The sequence below is a fragment of the Cydia fagiglandana genome, chromosome 21, assembly GCF_963556715.1.
Source record: "Cydia fagiglandana chromosome 21, ilCydFagi1.1, whole genome shotgun sequence".
Taxonomy (NCBI): domain Eukaryota; kingdom Metazoa; phylum Arthropoda; class Insecta; order Lepidoptera; family Tortricidae; genus Cydia; species Cydia fagiglandana.
In genome coordinates this window covers 7,824,795-7,848,700 of record NC_085952.1, presented here as the reverse complement: position 1 = coordinate 7,848,700, position 23,906 = coordinate 7,824,795, and the positions used below count along the sequence as shown (strand labels likewise).

The window sequence follows — 23,906 nt, the reverse complement described above, 5'->3', positions numbered from 1 at the left end:
CCTTTATCTTCGAATTTGGTTAAAATGTCTCAAATTCGAACCATTATATTGAGGTTATGAATATTAAATAAAAATCCATAGTAAATAATATATTTTTACCCAATTTATTTAATGCTTTGAAATAATTGTATTGTTGTGTTTACTTTCATCACATAGTGTCACCCTTTTGGTGTGGAAGTAAAATTATATGTAAATATCTTCTCGGCTCTAGAACAGTTCCCGCTATCGATTATGTGCCACACGGCTGAAATAATACAAGTCGAATTAAAAAAGTAATAAAAAGTGGCAGTCCATTTCCAACGACAGCAGCACTACCATTCATTTTATGGCTCCTCTACACGATGGGCCAGCGCCGGCCACTCCAAGGGACGCAGCCATGTGGTAGAATGAGATAGCAATATCACTTGCTCCCTCTAACGCATAAATGCGTCCCTTGCAGTGGCCGGCGTTGGCCCATCGTGTAGAGGACCCATAAAAATGCATTTCAAATGGCATTAAAATTTTTGTCTCAGGAGGTTAAGTTAAATGGTTCCACAATCATTTTTTCACCTCAGCAGCTCGAACAAGGGTACTTTGCTTCTTAAAAACATTGAGCAAAACGCGATTTTGCTTACTGAGTCATTTTGTCTCACTCAGTGAGCAAAATCGCATTTTGCTCACTTAGTGAGACAGTATGAGTGAGCAAAATCTCATTTTGCTCACTGAGTGAGACAAAATGTCATTCAAGTGACTTTTGTAGTCAAATGTCATTTCAACATGCGGGGTCTAATATAAGTTCGATATACTTGGGTCACAAAATAGATAAGTACAGAAGTCAATCACATGTATGTACTTTACTTTTCATACCTACGCTCGGCGGTCGCTCTAGGGTTGCGATTGTTGCGAACTATGACTTATGCACAAAAAACTATCTTGGTAGTGGCACTCGTATCTATCATATCGTATCTCGTATTTAGTTGTTCGATTTATTGTTGAGGATGAAACGGGAAGAATGGAAATATAAATTAATAATAACATTAATAAGCCCGCAGGGCAGCTTGTGGCGAGCTGTTGGGGAGTAACGACCCCACGGACCCGAGTGCTCCCGAGAGTCGGTCAGGGTCTCCGTCTCCGGCGTGTCTTCGTCGGCCGGAGTGGACCCCAAGCACAGTATAATAAAGAGTACTAACGTATAGTATGGACACTCCCTGCCTCCCGTTGAAAGTGCCGCCCACCCGCTCTCGGTTACCTCACAGTTACCGGCTGGCAAGGACGCGACGACGCGGTGCGCAGAGCGGAGGCCACGTAAAATATTCAAATATTAAACAAATATTTACAAAACCTATCAGATCACACTGAAACCAATACAATACCTATATGAACAAAAAATCATGTTTTAAACTTACGTAATATGTTGGTGGCCTGAATTTTCTTCCAAAATTTTCGTTACTTTATTTATACTGATTCAAAATAGGATACTATTATATAAATTGAGCTTAGACACCCACCTTACAACATAATACGATTCTTATTTCTTCCTAATTCGCGCAATGAGTTTTGAGTAATTGAGGTCATCGAACTTGACAACAAACTGGCGAGAACCCTCGCACGTCTTATCTCACTCACACAAGCATGGTACGCGTTCACCTACACGAGCTTAGACGTGTGCATAGGAACGCGTTTGTTTCATACATTTGATCGCCAGTGTCCGGGGTGTGCCCCAAGGGGACCCGCAGGACTCTCGGCTCTGGCTTGCCTTCATTGGCCGTCCAGAGAGGAGTCGTTAGAGCTATATGCTCCAGGGGTGGAAGTGTTAAAGGGCATAACGCCGCGAGTAACTTCGGAGAAAGCGCAGCACCACCTCTCGACACCCCTGAGCCGCTCACGTCGGTGTTGCACCTGGCCGTCTTTACGATGGCGCATCAGGTGCCCATCTAACGAGTGGCGAGTCACCACCTGTCTCGATAACTTGTGCAAACAGTGTTATGGCAGGTGTCCGGACTTCTTTGCAATAGCCCAGTCTTTTTCCACCCAAACTTAAACCATAGACCAGTATTCTGACCATATTCTTTACAATAGCTTCCAATGCCTGCTGAAACCGGTTCACGGATATTTATTGATGTACCCGTGAATGGGTTCCAGCAGGCGTTCTACATGACATCAAATCTCTCCAAACGGCCTCTACGTGTTGGATCCATATCCCCACGCACGCCTTATAAATGACCGGGCTCGAAAGACCCGAGAGTTTTAAAACGGAGAAACATTAATAACTCAAATAGGTATTTTAATTTTAATGTCATTGTTATATTACAAATTTGCCACAGAAAATATCTTGCGATGATTCCGAGATTGGCGAAATACACGATTATTATATTTTTAAGTGTAATAAATTCGCATACCCATTCTCTCTGAAACCACTGGTAGCTTAAAAAACAACAATTCACCGTTTAATGTTGAATTTAAACAACCGTCCACTGTACAGTTATATAGTAACAGCACCAGTCATGGGACATTTAAGAGGAAATTTGGAGTATTTGTGATACTTCCCGTATACATGTAAATGGTCTACCGCTTAGCGTGTTAAAAGATGAAAGTCCTACCCGTCTTTCATGTTTTAGGCGTGTTGTATCAAAGTGTCGTGAATAAAAAATAATAATTTAAAGTATGGTGACATTGTAGTGTATAAAAAATAATAGGATTTAAATGTTTAAATAATTAATGGGAATATTGCCTCGGATAAGATCCGCAGCAAAACATTGGACTATTGGAGTACAAGGGTCCTCTTGTTATTCTAACCTGGTTAATGGGAACTTGGTAGGATATTGAAAAGATAAAACCAAATATTTGACATGCAATTTAATATACCCCGCTAAATAATTACAAGGCACTCCGCTTCGGGGCGGGCGCTACTCAAAATACAATTTGTTTCTATAAGCCGTTGGCGGCTGTGGAGTGACACTACGGCAATCCTTAATCTACGGTCGCGAGACGGACGAAACGCGGAGTTTTGGCCAAAACCTAAAACGAAAGTCTAGTGCACTCACGGATACCGGGTGTAGCTTTCATCCTGGAACTTAGCGTAGCAGACAGATCGACGTAGATCAGCGGCGGGCGTTCATCGAGCCCCAGCTGTGACAAGCTAAGGCGAGAACAACCCGCGGCGCTCGGACTTTCACGGGAAGGACCCGCACGAAGACACCTTGGAGTCGTCGGACGGCAGCATAGCCATCCGACACACGGCCTGCAGGTCGAGGCCGCGTCCTACGGCGTAGAAGCAGCGTCAGCATGACGCTCAGCAAAATCGGGGACGCGCAACAGCGCGCCTGGGAACACGATCACCAACCGTGCTCATGTCCATCGGCGACACGGGACGCACTAAGTAAATCACGCGCACAATTCACGCACAGCGATATACGCACTTTACAAATCGGTCTCCCACCAGCCGGACCAGGCGACGGAAGGAGACGAGGCAATCCCTCTTAATCTTTAATTAGAAACCATCTACATCCTAGCGTATTCCCATTCCAACTCTAAGTGAAGTGACCGTCTGAAATAATCTCCTACCGGACACGTTGCGTTTCGATTCACATCAACACATTAAACGTCAAACCAACTTAAATCCTTTTCAAATCAAATGATTCTCGAAAAATACCAATGCTCGTTAATACTTGTAATATTTTAAGTGGTTAATAATAATTACTAATAATTATATTTTTATCGTACGTTTCTACTTTGTTTCCTTTGGAATATATCCTTGCTTATGCCTGAACAAAACGCCTATATTCTTAGCTGTCACCGGGCTGTCACGCTTACGACTACCCAACGAAAGTCTTTTTTATGTTTTTATATAATTTCATAAATGATTCTAAAATACAAATTAAATTAGGATGTGACCTACTTGGGCAGTTAGGATATATCACGAGGATCATTTTGATATACGTGAAGCCAGGTTTGGTTCAACAACCTCCGCGCAATCTGGGTGACAAGTTCCGTTCAAGTGGCATACTCTTTAGACTTGTTTCTTCGAAACCAGTTAACCAGGAGGCAGTATATGCTGATCAACCTACAGCTGAGAAGGTACGTTACGGTTTTACCTAGGTGTCATACTCTGGTGTATGTTATTCTGTTGGAAATGCGACAATCATGTTGTACAGGTTATCCTGTATGGAAAAGTATGTATCTATCATAGGCAAGTATGTAGCATCGCTACAATATCCCCTCTCTCGGCAAAGAGGTTAAGCACCGGTTAACCGAGGCAGCCGGGGTAACCGGAGAAAAATAAATTAACCGGATACCTAATCAACAAGTCCATTAGGACGTTAATTATGCATGCAGATACGTCTATCTGTTTAACAGTAAGTTTTGACTGTTATTTATTGTGCATGCTAAATATTATTATGTTTTAGTCTACCTATGTCCATCTCTGGGACTGTAAGTTTTATTTCTAAATTTTAACGTCCCGTGTCGCCGATGGACATGAGCACGGTTGGTGATCGTGTTCCCAGGCGCGCTGTTGCGCGTCCCCGATTTTGCTGAGCGTCATGCTGACGCTGCTTCTACGCCGTAGGACGCGGCCTCGACCTGCAGGCCGTGTGTCGGATGGCTATGCTGCCGTCCGACGACTCCAAGGTGTCTTCGTGCGGGTCCTTCTTGCGGAACTTCCGAGCGCCGCGGGTTGTTCTCGCCCGAGCTTGCCAAAGCCGGAGCTTGAGGAACGCCCGTCGCCCACCGTCAGCGATCCGCCTGCTGCGTTAAACACCAGCGGGCCTGTGGATGATAGCTACGTTCGGTACCCGTGAGTGCACTAGACTTTTATCCCAGGTTTTGGCCAAAACCCCGCGTCTCGTCCATCTCGCGATCGTAGATTAAGGTTTACTATAGTGTCACCCCATAACCGCCGACAATTTAGAGAAACCGATTGTATTTTGAGCAGCGCCCGCCCTAAAGCGGAGTGCATTGTAGTAGTTAGCGAATTGTATTAAATTGCATCTCATGTATTTGGTTTTATCTTTTCAATATCCTATCAAGTTCCCATTAACCAGGTTAGAGTAACAAGAGGACCCTTGCACTCCAATAGTCCAATGTTTTACTGCGGATCTTATCCGAGGCATCACTCCCATTAATTATTTAAACATTTTAAAAACCTTATTATTTCTCATACACAACAATATTATTTTTTATATACTACAAAAGATACAGCAATTAGTTTCCACATATTTAACAAATTAAAACTATGCTTTTTTTCTCCAGTCATGGACACCAAAGCTCCAGTAATGGGCCCCCGGTAATGGACGTGGATCCAGTAATGGGCCCCCTATAATGGACATTGCTCTATCAGTATAAAATATTGAAATAGGGAATAAGTTACGGCAAAATAATAAATTTTTGGTATAAGCTTTTATCGCTGAATGTATTTTTCTTTCCACAGCCAATTATTATTGTATTAGATCCATCGAGACAATTGTAATATACCCAAACAAAATTAGTTAGGGTTTATTGCGATAAAGTTCCCATGGCCATCTCCTGTCTCCATCATCAGATAAGGTTCATGTTATCATAATTTTGCATTATCATCCGATTTGCATACTTAATTACGTACTTACACAAAATTTCAACTGAATCGGAAATCGAAAAGTGGCTCAAATTCAGCTACCAAGATTGGACCCACACTAACTAACAGGGCAAGTTAAATAAAAGTTTGGAAAAACGATATTAATTTATCCGAAGTCCGAGAATATCTCCTGATTGACATATTTCGTAAATAAATTTTACTTCTGTATTGTTTAAACATGAAATTATGGCATGGCAAGCATCATTCTGTCAATTGTCCCATCATAGGAGGTACGCAGTTTTACAGCTCCTATAATGGGATTGGGCCAAATACCACTATTTTTTTACATCTGTGGACTCACAACATATAGTGTGTTGTATACCTTATCTCATGGTAAATGCAACTAACAAAACACATTCTAGTTTTCATCAAGTATTAATTAATTGAAATTTAATAAATTAACTCACCTCTCTCAGCGAAGTTGTTAAGAATTCGTAGTGGTATTTTTTTTCAGTGACACGGCAACTTTTGGGTTGACGCCAATTTCTTAAAAAGCAACCGAATTTAATGAAACTTCAAACTGAAACAGCTCTAGGACTCTTATTTATGATAATATACAGCCAGTGTTTATAAACTACTTTTAGATACTTATTTTAGAGGAATTATGTTTTTTTGTCCCATTACTGGTTCCATGCCCATTATAGGGTATACTACTATAATAACTTTTTGTTTTGTTTCTCCATTATTGCACAAAAAAGTTCACAGACGCGTGTCTCAAGCGGATGGCACTCGCGCTCGCACTGGTCCCAACTGGTCCGAGATATCGTGTCCGTGAGCAGTGTCTATGTGTGCGTTGCTCGAGCGCGCTTTGTATGTAGATTGATTTCTGTACCTATCTGTTTTGTGCTTGGGTTCTATTATCTCCGTCCCTCTAGGTATGTTCTTCTCTACTGCTTAGGGTGAAAAATTTTGTGTTCTACACGAGATCAAAGTTATTTACATCTCGTGCGCTTTTGAATCCCTTACTACGCTCAAGATTCTATATTAGATTCACTCGCTACGCTCGTGAATCTATTATAGAATCTTTCGCTTGCACGGGACTCAAAATAAGCACTCGAAGAAATATCAAACTTTGATCTCTTGTTGTACAAATAACTATTGTACGGTTGTCATTATAGTTAGTTTTTAGGCTAAAAAAGGCTACGCGATTTTGAAGTGTCTTTTAATTGAAAAACGTTTTTTAAAAATCTGTAAGTAACTACTATTACTTATGAAAGCAAAATAATGTAAATAATAGTACCTATAAGTATGATTCATAATTGTTACATATTTGCCGTGGCTTATTTTTTAAAAGTGTTTTTTGATAACACGTCAAGATTGTTTACCTTTTTTCTAATGCTAAAAAAACTAACTATTGTCATAGAATAAATAATAGTACTAAGTACAGAAGACTCACTCTCTAACAAAACGCGTCTGTTACGATCAGCACAGATATGGCCGCTAGGTGGCGACAGCGCCACGCGCGGCTTATGGCAAACCCCAAAATTGGGGCCGAACGGATGTATGTACTTTTAGCTACCTGTAGCAAAGCGACGAAGTCGCGGAGTGAGACACGCCTGCTATTGTCATTGATTGAGTCACGTTTCAATGGTCGATTTCTATTGGTTTTTAGGGTTCCGTACCCAAAGGGTAAAACGGGACCCGGGGCAAGTGCGAGTCGGACTCGCGCACGAAAGGTTCCCTACCATAATGCAAAAAAAGGCAAAAAAAAAGCGGTCACCCATCCAAGTACTGACCCTGCCCGACGTTGCTTAACTTCGATCAAAAATCACGTTTGTTGTATCTTTATTTTATTCTCTGCCCCACTTAAATCTTTATTTTATTCTGTTTTTAGTATTTGTTGTTATAGCGGCAACAGAAATACATCATCTGTAAAAATTTCAAGTGTCTAGCTATCACGGTTCGTGAGATACAGCCTGGTAACAGACGGACGGACGGACGGACAGCAGAGTCTTAGTAATAGGGTCCCGTTTTACCCTTTGGGTACGGAACCCTAACAAAGTTCTAACCTTCCTTGTCGTTGCAATTCTCCAGGTACACATCGCACAGGGAGCCGAACTCACTTCGTCTCTTTCCGTCCGTTGCGCAGACAGGTCGAGAAGCGGCCCTGAAATTACACATATCGTATCATTGTCAGAGGCCAAGATCCACTTCGGGTCGCTGCGCCACGGCAGTAGTATCATTAGGGTCTCTCGAGATATATCGACGGGCATTAGGCAAAAGCCGATAGGAAAAAGCTTTATGTCCGCGCAATAAAGGTAAGCGTCGGCAAGAGGCTGCCGCGACCCGGCAGCCGCTGCCCGGCAGCCGCCGCCCGGCAGTCGCCGCACTGCTTTATAGGGGTTTGTACGGCACACCTTCCGACGCAGGCGCCGTTCGGCGGCGGCGGTCGGTCGCGGCTGCCGGGCTGCGGCAGCGTCTTGCCGAATGCTATCTTAAAGGTGACAGTCCATTTCCAACGACAGCTGCATTACTGTTCATTTTACTATGGAAATTGACAATAACAGCGACGCGTTCAGTACTAGGAGTGCAGCTGCGGTTAGAAATGGAATGTTACCATAAGAGAGAAAAAGCCGTCAATGCGGCGGCAGGCGCCGGCCGATCGTTTTACGTATTGTATTCAATATATTTTTACAGTACATATGGTCCTATTTTCCCGCACTAGTGCGTAAAATAGCACTTTTCGTGCGATGTCAAAAGTTTAAAGGGCCATATGTACTGTAAAACGTTGTACGATACACGTGCGAATAGGTAATTCGCAACTCGTGTCGATTTAAAACACTCCCTTCGGTCGTGTTTTAATTTATCGCCACTCGTTTCGAATTTCCTATTTTTCACACTTGTATCGTAAATAACTATTTTACATTTTACGAGTATACACTAACGCAAACGTTTGCTAAAGCTATCAACAGTTTGCACAGTAAACATTATTTGTCAACATATTTCTGAGCCAACATGTACAAGTATCATTCAGGTTCAAACTGTAGGTACAGGCCGCGTAGCCAAGACGCCAATCGCTTACGCTCCGTAGCGATCGAAACGCAACTGTCACTGTCGCGCTAATATAGAAGAATGATAGAGAGACATAATGCTTTTCGTTGTCGAAGCGATAGCGATTGCAACCTTGGCTACGCCGCCTGGTATTGCTGCAGTTTGACGTTGGCTGTATTCAAAAAAGTTGTATTTAGACCCAGTAGTTTCGGAAATAAAGGGCGAAAATGGTAATTTTTTGCCTATTTTCTTGAATAACTTCTATATTATTTATCGTAAAATTATTAAAAAAAAAGTGAGATGCTCATAATGAACTCTTTTCATAATTTACTCTTTCATTGAAATGAAATGAAATTCACGTTTCATTACGTTACATATTCGTCTTGGGCTACGAATTTACATATGTGTACAATATTTCAACATATACATATTGGTCCAGTAGTTTCGGAGAAAATAGGCTGTGACAGCCGGACCGACAGATCAGACGCACGAGTGATCCTATAAGGGTTCCGTTTTTTTTTTCTTTTGAGGTACCCTAAAAAATCGACCATAGCGAACTCGACGCCGCCCCGTCGACTGGACAGAAACGGCTTTGGACAGAGTAGCATGGCGGTCTTTGGTGTCGGAGGCCAAGATCCACTTCGGTTCGTTGCGTCACAGCCGTAAGTAAGTAAAAAAAAACCGGCCAAGTGCGAGTAGGACTCGCGTTTCTAGGTTTCCGTACATAAGACCGACTCACGCTTAACTGCACATTTCTAATAGGTTTTCCTGTCATCTATAGGTAAAGAACTATTTTGAGTATTTTTTTCAAAATTTTAGACCCAGTAGTTTCGGAGATAAAGGGGGGAATGGTCATTTTTTGGCTATTTTCTTTAAATAACTTCGAACCTATGTATTTTAAAATTATATAAAAAATATGTCCACCTTTGGGTCACTAATTTACATATGTGTACCAAATTTCAACTTAATTGGTCCAGTAGTTTCCGAGAAAATAGGCTGGGACAGACGGACAGACAGACAGACGCACGAGTGATCCTATAAGCCTTATAAGCCTTATAGTATAAGGGTTCCGTTTTTTCCTTTTGGGGTAGGGAACCCTAAAAATCGAAAGTAGGAGTAAGTAGTAAGATAGTAAGTCTTACATTATGGTTGTCAAACACCTGACATGGTCGCTATAGCATCGCTCGACCTTCCTATTGTCATCGTACACACCAAGGTACTGGTCGCGTTCATACTTGAAGTTCATAGTGGTGTACTCGCCGCCCGGGTCGATGTTCAACACCTCTTCCAGCTCGCCGCCAGTCAAGTTTGTATTTGGTTTGCTTCTTAGTACTTGAATATTATTATACAGGGTGTTACCATCGGGCTTTAAAGCCAGGGCTCGATTCTACTCGCTAAACTGAGCTACTTTTATTATGGCAGCAACCCTGAAATCCCGAAAAATTTTTTACGTTTTCATACATTCTGTCTGATCAGATGTCGACGTTTTCTATGGAAAAGCCAGAAAAGAATCCCCGATTTTAGGGTTGGTCCCATAGTAAAAGTAGCTCAGTTTAGCGAGTAAAATCAAGCCCTGGAATTAAAGCCCCATGGAGAATTATACGGAAAAAATATACCATTTACTTTATTTCGAAACTTGCGGGATATTTCGACTCAGACTCACGAGGACTTTTTGTATTTTATCCTTATACAGAATTTTTAGGACTCCTCCTTCTTCCTCGCGCCATCCCGACATTTTGCCTCGCCTGGGGTCCACTTGACAACTAATCCCAAGAATTGACATAGGCACCAGTTTTTACGTAAGCGACTGCCATCTGACCTTCCAACCCAGAGGGAAAACTAGGAATTATTGGGATTAGTCCGGTTTCCTCACGATGTTTTCCTTCACCGAAAAGCGATAATGTCAAATGATTATAAAAGTTCCGAAAAACTCATTGGTACGTCGCGGGGTTCGAACCCACGACCTCCGGATTGCAAGTCGCAAGCTCTTACCGCTATAACTACAATACATTATAACTACATTATGACTACATTATGACTACATTATGACTTCATTATGACTACATTATGACTATAGGTGACTATAGGTTTTGGTGAGGAGGCTTGAATTGACAATCTTTCAGTCTTGTCCGGTAAAAGCTGAAGTCTAGTCAATAAAACGTATTTTTTTTTTATTAGATATTTAATTCAGGCAACAAGGCCCAATATTACAAGTATAAGCCTAGAATAATTCAATTGGACCAACATCAATTTTATCATACTTAGGCTCACTTGCACTATTCCACTAACCTGGGGTTAACCGGTTAAACCTGGAGTTACCATGATTACCAGCACAATTTGACACTGGGTTAACGGTTTGACTGCTTAGCCCAGAGTTATTGAGATGGTGCAAGTGGGCCTTATTCAAATAAAAAGCTACTCCACGTTTTCATGTGGATAAGAAAATTGACCTTTCTAAGCCCTTAAACTTTTGTGTATGTCTACAGGAAAGACGCGAAGTTTTGTGTTTGACCCTAATGCCAAGCAATAGAAATGATAAACGGGCTGTCAACTACTGGCATTAGGCTGTCAACCATTAGGACGTTTATCTGGACACTTAGTTTATTCAGGACAAAACTTATAAACTATTATTAAAATTAAGTATAAAAACTAAATTAATTAATTTATTCGATGAAAAGAGTTACTTACGCAGTTCGGCATCATATAGTTTAAATGCTGATCCGTTGAAAACTACACACAACAGAACGGCACAACATATTTCCTTAGAAAACATGTTGTTTGAAACAGATTCGAACCTGCAAACTGCAATATGTATATTATTATTCATAACGACGGGAAAAATTGCGTAAAATTAAGTTTTAAATTTACCTCCGACGTTTCGAGGACGGCGTTGTCCCCGTCCCGGTGTTGTTGCTGTTTCCATTGTGGTATTGGCAATATATAGTACAAAATGTAATTAAAAATTCAATTTCTTGAAACGGCTCGCAGTTTGGTCTTAATTGAGTACCGTTGATGACTATTACATCTTTGGAAAGCTATTAACGTGAAATTCGTTTTAGAAAAGTGGACTAATTAGTTAATTACTCATTCAGTTACCTACATTGAACTCATAAATAAGCGTTACGGCGCGATTCGGGAAATGAATTAGAGATTAACTAGATAGGTACATTATATTAAAGATAATATATCTTTACTAATTCATATCTATTTAATCTCAAAATTAAACTTAAACTAAAATACAAACTATTCTAAAATAAAATAAAACTAATGTAAACTAAATCTAAAAAAGGCCCCTGTGGCAAGGTCCCCAAGATGCTGGCTGCGTTACCCCGCTGAACTGCCAGACTAAAGCGTTGAGCGAGGTAACTGCCAGCTCTCGGGTCCCCAGTTGCGTCCCTGAGTCTCTTTCTTCAAACAAGGTTTAATATCTAATTCATTTCCCGAATCGCAGCGTTACATTATTTAGTAAGAAGTGTGAAAACCCCATACCCTTCGTCGAGAATTTTAGTCAGTATTTTTTTATACTTAAATACCCCAGGCCAATTACGTAACTACTGGAGTTCCTTAAGGAATCCTATAATTTCCACTGCCATATCAGTTCAGGTAAGGACAGATAGCGTGAGTAAATTAACTTTAATTGAAACACTTAACGAGGCCCGGCAGTGTATCAAAATCGTCCAAATTATGGGTAATTTCGGCATGACCCAGTTTGACATCACATCAGTTAAGTGTCCATTAAACCATGTTGACGCTACGGTGCGATACGTTTTATAGTGCCATTCCTATTGGCACGCTTGGTAAAGCGTGACCAAAGGCCGGGCCAAAAAAACCGGGCAAGTGCGAGTCGGACTCGCGCACGAAGGGTGCCGTACCATAATGCAAAAAAAAAGCAAAAAAAAAAACGGTCACCCATCCAAGTACTGGCCACTCCAGACGTTGCTTAACTTTGGTCAAAAATCACGTTTGTTGTATGGGAGCCCCATTTAAATCTTTATTTTATTCTGTTTTTAGTATTTGTTGTTATAGCGGCAACAGAAATACATCATCTGTGAAAATTTCAACTGTCTAGCTATCACGGTTCGTGAGATACAGCCTGGTGACAGACGGACGGACGGACGGACGGACAGCGAAGTCTTAGTAATAGGGTCCCGTTTTACCCTTTGGGTACGGAACCCTAAAAAACGGAACACCCTTGTGAAATTAGACAATCTGAGATGAAAATGCGTTTAATAAATCTGACGACCGGTCTGGCCTAGTGGGTAGTGACCCTGCCTATGAAGCCGATGGTCCCGGGTTCGAATCCTGGTAAGGGCATTTATTTGTATGATGATACAGATAGTTGTTCCTGAGTCATGGTTGTTTTCTATGTATTTAAGTATTTATATATTATATATATCGTTGACTGAGTACCCACAATACAAGTCTTCTTGAGCTTACCGTGGGGCTTAGTCAATTTGTGTAAAAATGTGCTGTAATATTTATTTATTTATTTTAAATCTATGGTAAAATGTCCGAGTTATTATTACTATAAAGGCGACATACCAAACGATTAAATTGTCGCAATCATAACCTTGTACCACGCGACCAAAATGTCGTAAGCGCCGTGAAATTCGTGGCGCTTACGCGTTTAGGTCGCGAGATTCACGCTCCGCCACAGAATAAATAATAGTACTAAGTACAGAAGACTCACTCTCTAACAAAACGCGTCTGTTACGATCAGCACAGATATGGCTGCTAGGTGGCGACAGCGCCACGCGCGGCTTATGGCAAACCCCAAAATTGGGGCCGAACGGATGCACTTTTTAGCTACCTGTAGCAAAGCGACGAAATCGCGGAGTGAGACACGCCTGGCTCCGCTTCTATGGTTTGATGCCAAAACGGCAGCAACTCACGGCGCAAAACACTGGTTCTATACGTTAGTAATAATAGTTCAATGGGTAAAATATATCTAATTGGATAAATAGTGCAATTGTGACGTTCCACGGCAAAAGGCCTTACCTTATGGCGGCTGGCGCTTACGTCGCATAGCGCCGCAATAATATTCGAGCGGCGATAGAAATAGCGTAGGAGCCTACCGCCATACCTTTACCCGTGGGACGTCACAATTGGTAGAACAAAATCGCAGTTATAAAAACATGTGCATTTGGTCCAAATATATGCTTACTTATGTAGCCTCCTTGTCGGACATTACCTTTGTCGCCTGACCAGACTGCGTACTTAATTTGTGCTGTAGAAGAAAAACTTGCTTTAAAAAAACCGGCTAAGTGCGAATCGGACTCGGGCACGAAGGATTCCGTACCATTACGCCATTGCCATTATTTCAACTGTCCAGCTATCACGGTTCCCTGGTGACAGACAGACGGACAGTGGAGTCCTTAGTAATAGTGGGTAATAGCTAGACAGTTAAAACTACAACAGATGATGTAAGTATTGTTGTTGCCGCTATAACAACAAATACTAACAAGGGGCCAAATTCGACATGTACAACTGTCAGATTTCGCATCCACGTCAAATCAACAGTTGATTTTATTGCACACCGAGTGTTGATTCCATCAACGGTGGATAATAACATTTGGTACAACCAAAACTCCACTCTAAACTAAGGGTGGTTTGGTTTGGTTTGCTTGTCACCCTAACTGTGGATTGTTAATGTCAAATGTTGACATTGTACGTATTCGAGAACTTATGATTTTTCCCACATCAACGGGAGATCAACACGATACGTCAAACGTCGCTTGTCGAATAGGGGTCAAGTACGGAACCCTCAGTGGGTGAATCCGACTCGCACTCCGGTTTTAGCCTTCTTACTCCAAACTTTACATAATGGTTCATTGATAAGGGACAAAAATTAGCCCTTGACCTGTGAATCCCTAAGGATGTTTAACAGCGAATTTGAGGAGCATATCATTTTCCCGTGCCCCGCCGCTCCGCGATGCAGCTGATTTATTTTGATTTCCCGAGGGATGGAAACTGGCAATAATTTCTAGAGATGCAACGGATAGTTGTTTGGCCGGATACCGGATATCCGGCCTCTACACTGGCCGAATATCCGGTATCCGGCCGCCGGATATTCGGCCGGCGGAACTATACCTACATTTCGGTTTTTCAGGTGCGCATTCTGCAGGTTTGACTTGTTTCCTAGTAAACGTTCGCGCGGACTCATTTCTAGGTTCGAAATGAGTGCGCGTGCAAATCAGTGGAATGATAAAATTGTTTTAAAATAATAAACAAGTACGATTATGACCGTGTCTGTTTCTTAAATCCAATTTGTTTTCTCCGAAATCAAGCAATGTTACTATCCGATATCCGGCCGGATAGAAGGTCACTATCCGGTATCCGGCCGAATAGTAAAATAATGGCCGGATAGGCCTGATACCGGATAGTAACCGGATATCCGGTACATCTCTAAATTAATTTCCCCTCGTTTCTAAGTCAAGTTTCAAATATTTGAAACATAAGTATGTAAAAACATAGGTACATTTTCAACTAAGGTGGTGGTACTGGTGCTCGACGTGGTTCCAGTACATGTCATGAAACTTAAGTCATTGTCAATAGAGGTGACAGCAGGGTATCATCTATTGGGCATTAGCATGTCGAGCACTGGTACCACCACTTTATCAGCTTATCACAATCTTAACAAAGGATGCATGTATCACCCAGCAACATCTCTTTTAATTAGCTTTTAATTTTTTGCAATATCTGAGATTTTTTCTTAGCCGTCCCGTGGACAATGGATTTAAAGTCTAATCCAATGCTCAGGGCAATGTTCAAAGTCTGAAATTTGCTTCTACTTGAACACCAATCAATACAATAAATACGTCATACCTAATCACAATAACCGAATTATTTTACATTTGTGACGTCCCACAGGTAAAGGTATTATGGCGGTTGGCGCTTGCGCTATTATTAACGCCGCTCCAATATTATTGTGGCGCTATGCGACGTAAGCGCCAGCCGCCATAAGGTACCTATTGCCGTGGAACGTCACATTTTATCTGATGTAAAAATTAATTTAAACCAGGAACAGACAGACAGCACTTCAGTAGAACAGACTTCTGTCAGTCTAAAGGATGAATCACGCTAGACCGGGCCGTGTCCGGGCCGAGGCGTCCGACATGCCGTTTTCTACGACGGCCGATCGGTGATGTCGTAGTGTCGGTCTGGCGTGAGTCATCCTTAACTCAAGGTCCACAAAATACGGCAGAGTAGTTTTCTACGGTCAAACCTAATATTCCTAGACGCAATTTCGCCTAATTTCGTTACTTTAAAACGAGCCGGCCTCCAAGGAATCAAAATGAGATGAGCCTTAATATTAAAATGTCCATCTTATTATATTTTTCCTTAATAGTTACGTTAAACTTGCATCATGATTCAGAGTTAATGACCAGAATAATTATACTGCTATTTTCTACTAAAAATAGCAGGGTGGCCATATGTACATATTTTTAATTTTTCTACATTAATTAAAATGTGACGTTCCACGGGAAAAGGTACCTTATGGCGGCTGGCGCTTACGTCGCATAGCACCGTATTAGTATTGGAGCGGCGTTAATAATAGCGAAAGCGCCAACCGCCATAAGGTACCTTTGCCCGTGGGATGTCACAAATTCCTTTCAAATTGTCGGTTTGGGCAAAGTTTCCCCTGGAGGCAAAGTTGGCTATAATGACGGTATTTGGCGATTTTTTAACGACCGGTCTGGCCTGGTAGTGACCCTGCCTATGAAGCCGATGGTCCTGGGTTCGAATCCCGGTAAGGTGATGAATGCAAATATTTGCTCCTGAGTCATGGGTGTTTTCTATGTATTACCTATGTACAATAGTACAAACTTTGCTTATTTTAGGGCTAGGTTGATTTGTGTAAGATGTCCCCTAATATATTTTTTTTATTGTAATCATCTCGTTTGACCTAATGAAATCATAATTACTTAATGTGTGTAAACTAATCCGGTGAGCAAAACACATACGTCTTCTATCTTAATTGTGAGCTTTTAGTGCCATTACACAAATTGATTCTGCTAATTACCGCTAGTGTCTTAAGGAAAATGGATACTAGGACAGTATCATGATACTACAGTATCATGTTTCAAACAGTCATCATCTCAGCCATAAGAAGTCCACTGCTGAACATAGGCCTCCCCCTTGGACCTCCATTCATACCGGTTGGAAGCGACCCGCATCCAGCGTCTTCCGGCGGCCTTGACACTGCATGATGGGGGGTGAATGCCATAATCGCCACGCTTGGCAGGCGGGTTGGCGATCGCAGTCGAGTACACCGAATTTGAGGTACGCTGCTGCCCGTCCACCGGTGGCCTTGGACGTAGTTTAAGGACATACCTGGGTCCAAACAGTACGAATACATATCTGCATTCAGGAATAACAAAACAGCATTGTTATTGTTTCTGTGTGATTGTGTGCTTATAAAACAAATCCCCCGCCGCGTCTGTCTGTCTGTTTGTGTGTATGTTCGCGATAGACTAAAAAACTACAGAATGGATTTTCTTGCAGTTTTCACATATCAATAGAGTGATTCTTGAGAAATGCTTAAGTATATAATTTGTTAAGGTTTTGTGTAACCCGCGCGAAGCCGGGGCGGGTCGCTAGTTACTAATACCTACATCTCAATTGGCATCAAAGTTTTCATAAGCGCTATTCCTTGCATTAAATATTTCTTATTCTTATTCTTACAACAATAATTAAAATTACATAGAATAAAAATCTAGCAGGCGTATTTGGATGACATGTGATAAAATAACTGTCACTTTTTAACACCGCGGGATAGAAAGTGACGGACACCTTTTTATCTCGCTGTCACGTAGACAAGAACGACCATCATATACGTACAGTACATTTTTAAAGGCGATTATAATAATATAAAAATATATTATGTTGTAATTTTATCGACATCGACTTATTAATTCTCCACGAAATTTTCAAACGTCAAACCAAATCAAATTGCACCGGACATGTAAGGCCAAAAAACGGGTACAATATTTTTAACCGACTTCCATTTCATAGAAGGAGGAGGTTCTGTATTCGGTTGTGGCTATCTTTTTTTTTTTCTATGTACGTTCACCGATTACTCCGACATCCGTAGTCCGATTTGAGTAATTCTTTTTTTGTTTGAAAGGAACTACCTCCGAGTTGGTCCCATTTTAATTTGGTTCTGTTCTGATGATGGGATCCATGAGGAATTGAGGGAACTCCTCAATTTTTAAAGGCACATGCATGGTGATTTGGGTGTTTTCTTAAGCAACTCGAGCATTTTCTCCCGAAAACCACCACTTTGATGAAGTAGACCTGATGATGATGATTGTTTTGATGATAATGATGAAGATTTATTAAAGGTAGTGTTCAGCGATTACTCCGGCACCTGTGATCCGATTTGAGTAATTCTTTTTTTGTTTGGAAGGAGTTGCCTCCAAGGTGTTTCCGTATTATTTTTGGATCTGGTCTGATGATGGAATCCATGAGGAATTGAGGGAACTCCTCAGTTTTTAAAGGCACGTGTAAAGTGATTTCGGTGTTTTCTAAAGTAACTCGAGCATTTGCTTACGAACCCCGCCAATTTGATGTAGTGCAAGTGTAGCCTTACCACGAGTTTGACATTGACATATTCGCTAAGTTAGCGACGCTAACGTCTTCGTAACTTACTTTTTATGCATCTCGCTCGCACTAATATGCCAGTACGAGCGAGATGCAAAGAAAGTAAGTTACACACACGCTAGCGAATAAATCAATGTCAAACTCTTGGTAAGCTGGTAAGGCTACTGATCGGGGGTTAGGGTTAGGAGTTAAGGGGTCGGGGATTAAGGGGTCGGGTAATGGTGGTTGAAGGGGTGCTGGTTCAGGGCCGAGGGGTACATGGATCAGGGGTTGATACGCTATGAGGTTGAGTGATCGGGGGGGTTGAGGGATTGGGTCAGTGGCGGGGCGGAGGATGGATTTAGTGTAGTGACAGGAATTATAATTTCCCAGACGGACTCGAGAAAATTCCAGATTACATATTTATTAAAGTAGATACACGAATTTAGTGTTAATCATGATGTTGTTTTTCATTCACGCGTCGCGCTATTAACAATGCGTTAAAACTAAAAATGGAAAAATAAAAACTTATTACAAAAAAAAGAAAACCGACTTCAAAAAGGATGAAATAAAATATTATCCTTTTTAAGTCTATGCGTTACCAACTGATATGTTTGAAGTCGGTGCCAAGCCAAGTAGTAAAGAATACCCGTCAAAAAGAATCAGCTTTATGACTATAAATCCCATTAGAACTGTACCATTAGAACTATTATAAATGTGTAAGTAATTCTGTCTGCCTCTTTGTCACCTTTTCAAGGCTAAACAACTGAACCGCTTTAGGTGAAATTTGGCAAGAACGTAAATTCCTTGAATTGTTTTATATTTTGAAATGTAGTCCTCTGAATAAGGGACGGGAAATAACTTCAGTCCCATTCCCACGCATGCGTGCCGACAAACATGGTACAGACTGTGCCAAGAAGGTTTGATCGTGTGTTCTGAGGTGTGTTCTTAGGTACAGTCGACGTCAAAGATATGTATTATACACTTTTGCACCTTACTCCTTTGTAATAAGACGAAAAGTGTAAACATATTTGTAACGTCGACTGTACCTACAGAAAGTACCTACGTTCATTGTAAGGCAATCCAACGTACATCCTTATCGAATCGCACCAAAATCATGGTATGCTTCAAAAGTTGGCTTGGCACCGACTTCAAACATATCAGTTGGTAACGCATAGACTTAAAAAGGATAATATTTTATTTCATCCTTTTTGAAGTCGGTTTTCTTTTTTTTGTAAAAAGTTTTTTTCTATAAATATTTTGTTTTGTACCAACTGTTAGTTACTGTGCACTGTGGCACCAGCTTGCTCGTTAGTAGTAATTAAGATCTTAATTAGGAAAGAACGTGTTAAGATAAGTCTGGCTTATTTGTCTTATCAGAAAGAAATATGCAACCTTGGTCTGTCTCTGTCTACTTAATCAGCGGCGGTAGCACGGTCGCATTTTTATCGCTTGTCATGCCTGTCACGTTTGTTATATGTAAGTATGAAAGTGACAGGCGAAAAAATGAAACCATGCTGCGCCCGCAGAAGAAAGTAGGTAGTAAAAGTCAGAGAACACTTTTTTCAAACATTACCTAATTCGTCTGACTATTTGGCATTGAAGCCTTTTTTAGGTTTCCGGACCCAAAGGGTAAAAACGGGACCCTGTTACTAAGACCACTACCTGTCTGTCTGTCACCAGATTGTATCTCATGAACCGTGATAGCTAGACAGTTGAAATTTGTCGTTTAAAATAACACCTGCACTGCGTGTGCTGCCTAAATTTGAGCAGACTTTTCTTGGTCTGACTCTATAACCTTACTTAATGTATAACTGTTATATAGGTTGTACTGAAGTACAGTGGAAAACTTTGACAAGTAAGTACATCTTTTAAGTACAACATTAAGTACCTATTTAATTATATTCAGCAGATGGTATTTCAAAAGTTTCAAAGCTTCATTTATTACTCATTAAATCCGTTCTAATGGCAACCATGTTTAGTGCAATTTTAAAGCAAATTGCTTAATTTTCTCGAGAATGTAATTAGGTGCTACGTTATTATGGCTACTTCGCATGCAAGTTCAAGTTTAATAGCTATATTTATAGTTTGTTATATTTAGCATTAGAAATAAGGTAAACAATCTTGATGTGTCTTTTAATTGAAAAACCCATTTTAAAAATATTCACGGCAAATATGTACCTAACAATTATGAATCTAATACGATCATTTATATTCTTCTGCTTTCATAAGTAATAGTTATTGATTTTATAAAAGCGTTTTTCAATTAAAAGACATGTCAAAATCGCTTATCTTCTTTGAAGTCTACTTCTACGCCTCGGCTAGTCTGTGGCCATGAGTAAGCCCATTCATAATAAAAAAAAAAGTTCTTTCTAATGCTAAAAAAAACGAACTATAAGGTGGAAATTATCCTTGCATATGCGAATACATTTTGAGTTGTGTGTTGAGAGGAAAGTGGACGACTACTTTTCCATGCAAACATAGTCCCCATTTTCCTTTCTGAATATTGACAAACAACAGTTTGCAATTTAGCAAAATTGCTAAACGACTGTTATGGAACAAATTTTTACCTGGTTTCGTAGCAATTTTCATAACAAATATCTTTATTAGTAACTTTTCTTATTTACAAATATCATTTTGCCCCAATTGTAAAGCCAACTACAAATAAGTTATTTTTTTTAATTTATAATAAATAAATTAAACTAAAAGAGAAGTTACATTAATTTATTTATTTTTCTTCTTAGGCTAGGTCATTTATAACATGAATATAAAAGTAAAATACAAAAACACATAAAAAACAACAAAAAATAAGTATAAACACATTATAAAAAACCTAACCTAGGGTGCCGCCAGCAGCTACATTAATTATTGTTACTTATCTGCCAAACTGCATAGCAGTTTGTTGGCAGAAAACTTATTCTACCCTCCACCATTGTAAAGTAAGTTAATTCTTACTTAATTTATAGCTGTGCGAGTGCGATTTCTTACAAACAGTTGTATACGTAACAGACAGACTTTAATTTAAAAAAAAAACATTTCGATTATAATAACCATTAATAATAATAACAAACTAACTATAATTATGATCACACCGAACACAATGTTTTCCCATAAATGTATTTTCCTCGTCTCATTCTGTTTTACTATGTCATATTTGAACAATATGCAATACAGAAAAGATAATCTTTCACCTAAGTCCTTTACACACCTTATATAAAGCAAAAACCAGCCCCATCCATAAAGCTCAGAACCTTTCAACGTCAAGGTAGGTGACCCGAGCTTAAGATTTTATCCTGAAGCATAAGTATGCTATATAAGTATACTATACTCCTATAGCTAATGGCGTAGCTGAGAGGTTTATAGAACCAATATACTACCTAGCTACACTACTCGTAGATAAAATACATAAGTCTCCAGAAAGTTCTATAGAGATATGACTTTTTAGAATAAGAATAGAAACAGCAGCTTACCTGGCCGCGACAGTTATTGGCTCTGGACGCAAAATACTTTTTATCGAAAAGTGTTCAAAGAAATAAAACGATGCTGGGTACTTTTATTTTTCAATGACTTTCAGGTTTTAATGAAACTTTGTAGTTTATGAATGCAATAAGTACGGCATGTTTCAATCAAAACTAAACGAGACTTTCGGCTTGATACGAACTTTAGGATACGTTAAATCTTACGGCTAGATACGATATGGATTAGATATGTCAGTGTCAAAAGTGACGTTTCTTTAAACGAAAAAGGCACTTTTGACACTGTCATATCTAATCCATATCGTATCTAGACGTAATATTTGACGTATCTTAAAGCTCGGATAGGGCAGTTGGAATGTGCTGTCTCTATTGAACGTTCGATTTAATTCGTTCCGGAAATTATGTACGTAGAATATTCGAGAGACATATTTTTTTTTGAAGGTACGTAACTTTTGACACTGACATATCTAATCCATATCGTTTCTAGCCGTAATATTTGACGTATCTTAAAGTTCGAATCGGACAGTTTGTTAATTATTTTTAGATCACAACGGTTACAATCACTTGTATTTTTAGTCGCTAGTTGGAGACATGTTTCGGGCCCGTCGGGGGTCCTTCTTCAGGCTCGAGTGCGAGTGTAATCGAAATCTATGAATCGCAGAAGCTTAGCAAATAGCAACTCATCCTAAGAACCGCCAAATATCCGATCAGGGCCCATTATTCAAATTGAAGTCCCAAATGCTCTGATAGTGACGTGCCGCGGATATAGGTATCACCAAAAATCTATGAAGTGTATAAAATAATATAAATAAAATCTAGAGTCAATGGTATTCTAAAAGTTTTAATCCTGTGTCAAAAGATGGCAGAAAATTTACTGTGACTAGAAAATTCAAAAGATGGCAGAAAATGTACTATGACTAGAAAATTTACTATGACAATAAGCCTCTGTCCACTCAATTCTCTACTCTCAAAGTTGATTTGTGTCAAGCTTAGAAACAAATTAAAAGTGGAAAAATTCTAAAAACATGCGGCAGACATGACTGGCCCAGTCCCACTTCAGTCAACCAAAATAAAGTTATTAAGAAATAAAACAAAGTTAAGGAAAAATCAGGAATATTATTTAATAAATCAAATACTTTGTCATAGTTTCCTTACTTCATGTTCTTTTATTATATCTGGCCTTGACTGCATATTTATCAATCTTTGAAGCCCCATTTTACGGATTTAAGCCATACCGTACCCACGACCCTATTGAAAATTTAGTTTTTTTTTTAAATAAATAATTTATTCTTGTTAACGAGTTGGTAGTACTTCATGTACTTTCCCTACCAACATAGACGTATTCTCCTCACAACGTTACATTGGCTCCGACTGAAAAATTGCGATAAGTTGTTTTGTCAATCATTTTTTTGGAAAATGATAATTTGGGAAACATACAATACAATACAATACAAATACTCTTTATTGCACACCTCAATAAAAGAAGACAAACATACACACAACATAAACATAAACATAGTTTAGGATGTGATACTCGTACTTGGGAAACATCTTTAGCCTATTCGTTAGTAAACCCATTATTTGATGAATTTCCGAGAATTATTCAGCTGAAAATATTCCCAAAAATTCCACACGTACGTCTTAAGCACATCACTAGCCGTTTCTTAAACCTTCGACGCTAACGCTAACGTGTGGATGAGAGTGCAAATTTGACCATTTAAATGCATTAGATCGCGTATGAAACGTTGTCGTACGCGTGAATATATCTCGAGTAAATAATGGAAAGATGCATAGTTAAGATGAAAAGGTGGGAATCGAGTGACACACCTGTGTTAAATAATTGTAACGAGATGTACAGGTATTTCGAAGAAAGCGAAAGATGTGCAGATATAAGTACTTTTGCTACGTATTCAATTAGACGTTTTTTATACAAATAATTCTTAGCTAAACACTCCAAAAAGCGTTGTTAAAATTTCGTGAGGGACGGGTTAAAGTTTAAATTAAAAATCGTCTAACAATTCCAACATTTAACTGAAACACTCCTCAAATTTGTAATGTCTCTTAACCCATTATAGACTATCAGATCAGTGCCATAATATACAGTACCATAATTTGTATGGAAATATGATAAAGTTTTATGACCTGCAATGACTTCAAGAACAATATACCTACAATAAAATTTTGCATTTCTGAGGCCAAAAAATTTTTGTTGTTCATAACGGCCGTTTATGCTGCAAAAAAAACGTATATTTTATCACTCTCAAGGG

General features: G+C 39.8%; 1 protein-coding gene and 1 long non-coding RNA gene across 2 annotated transcripts in view; one reads left to right on the top strand and one right to left on the bottom strand.

Annotated features, from left to right (window-relative positions):
• Nucleotides 1-158: 158 nt before the first annotated feature.
• LOC134675375 (uncharacterized) lies at nucleotides 159-11,456 on the bottom strand. The gene is made up of 5 exons (XM_063533587.1): nucleotides 11,450-11,456; nucleotides 11,270-11,383; nucleotides 9,724-9,913; nucleotides 7,600-7,697; nucleotides 159-244 (listed from the first exon to the last, which is right to left on the bottom strand). The coding sequence occupies exons 2-5, from the start codon at nucleotides 11,352-11,354 to the stop codon at nucleotides 159-161; spliced, it is 459 nt and encodes a 152-aa protein (XP_063389657.1). The 5' UTR covers nucleotides 11,355-11,383; nucleotides 11,450-11,456.
• A 4,828-nt stretch (nucleotides 11,457-16,284) lies between these two features.
• LOC134675018 (uncharacterized) overlaps nucleotides 16,285-23,906 on the top strand; it is a 33,949-nt gene continuing 26,327 nt past the window's right edge. The window contains exon 1 of the long non-coding RNA XR_010099671.1: nucleotides 16,285-16,331. This is a non-coding gene — a long non-coding RNA (uncharacterized LOC134675018). The remainder of the gene's footprint in view (nucleotides 16,332-23,906) is intronic.

Bases quoted from the DNA above. Each gene is read 5' to 3' on its own strand.
- LOC134675375 (XM_063533587.1), bottom strand. From the start codon at position 11,354: ATGTTTTCTAAGGAAATATGTTGTGCCGTTCTGTTGTGTGTAGTTTTC. The intron at 9,914-11,269 runs GTAAGTAACTCT...ATAATATTCAAG, and splicing joins ACTATATGATGCCGAACTGC to TACTAAGAAGCAAACCAAAT. The intron at 245-7,599 runs GTTAGAACTTTG...GTATTATTTCAG, and splicing joins GAATTGCAACGACAAGGAAG to CCGTGTGGCACATAATCGAT.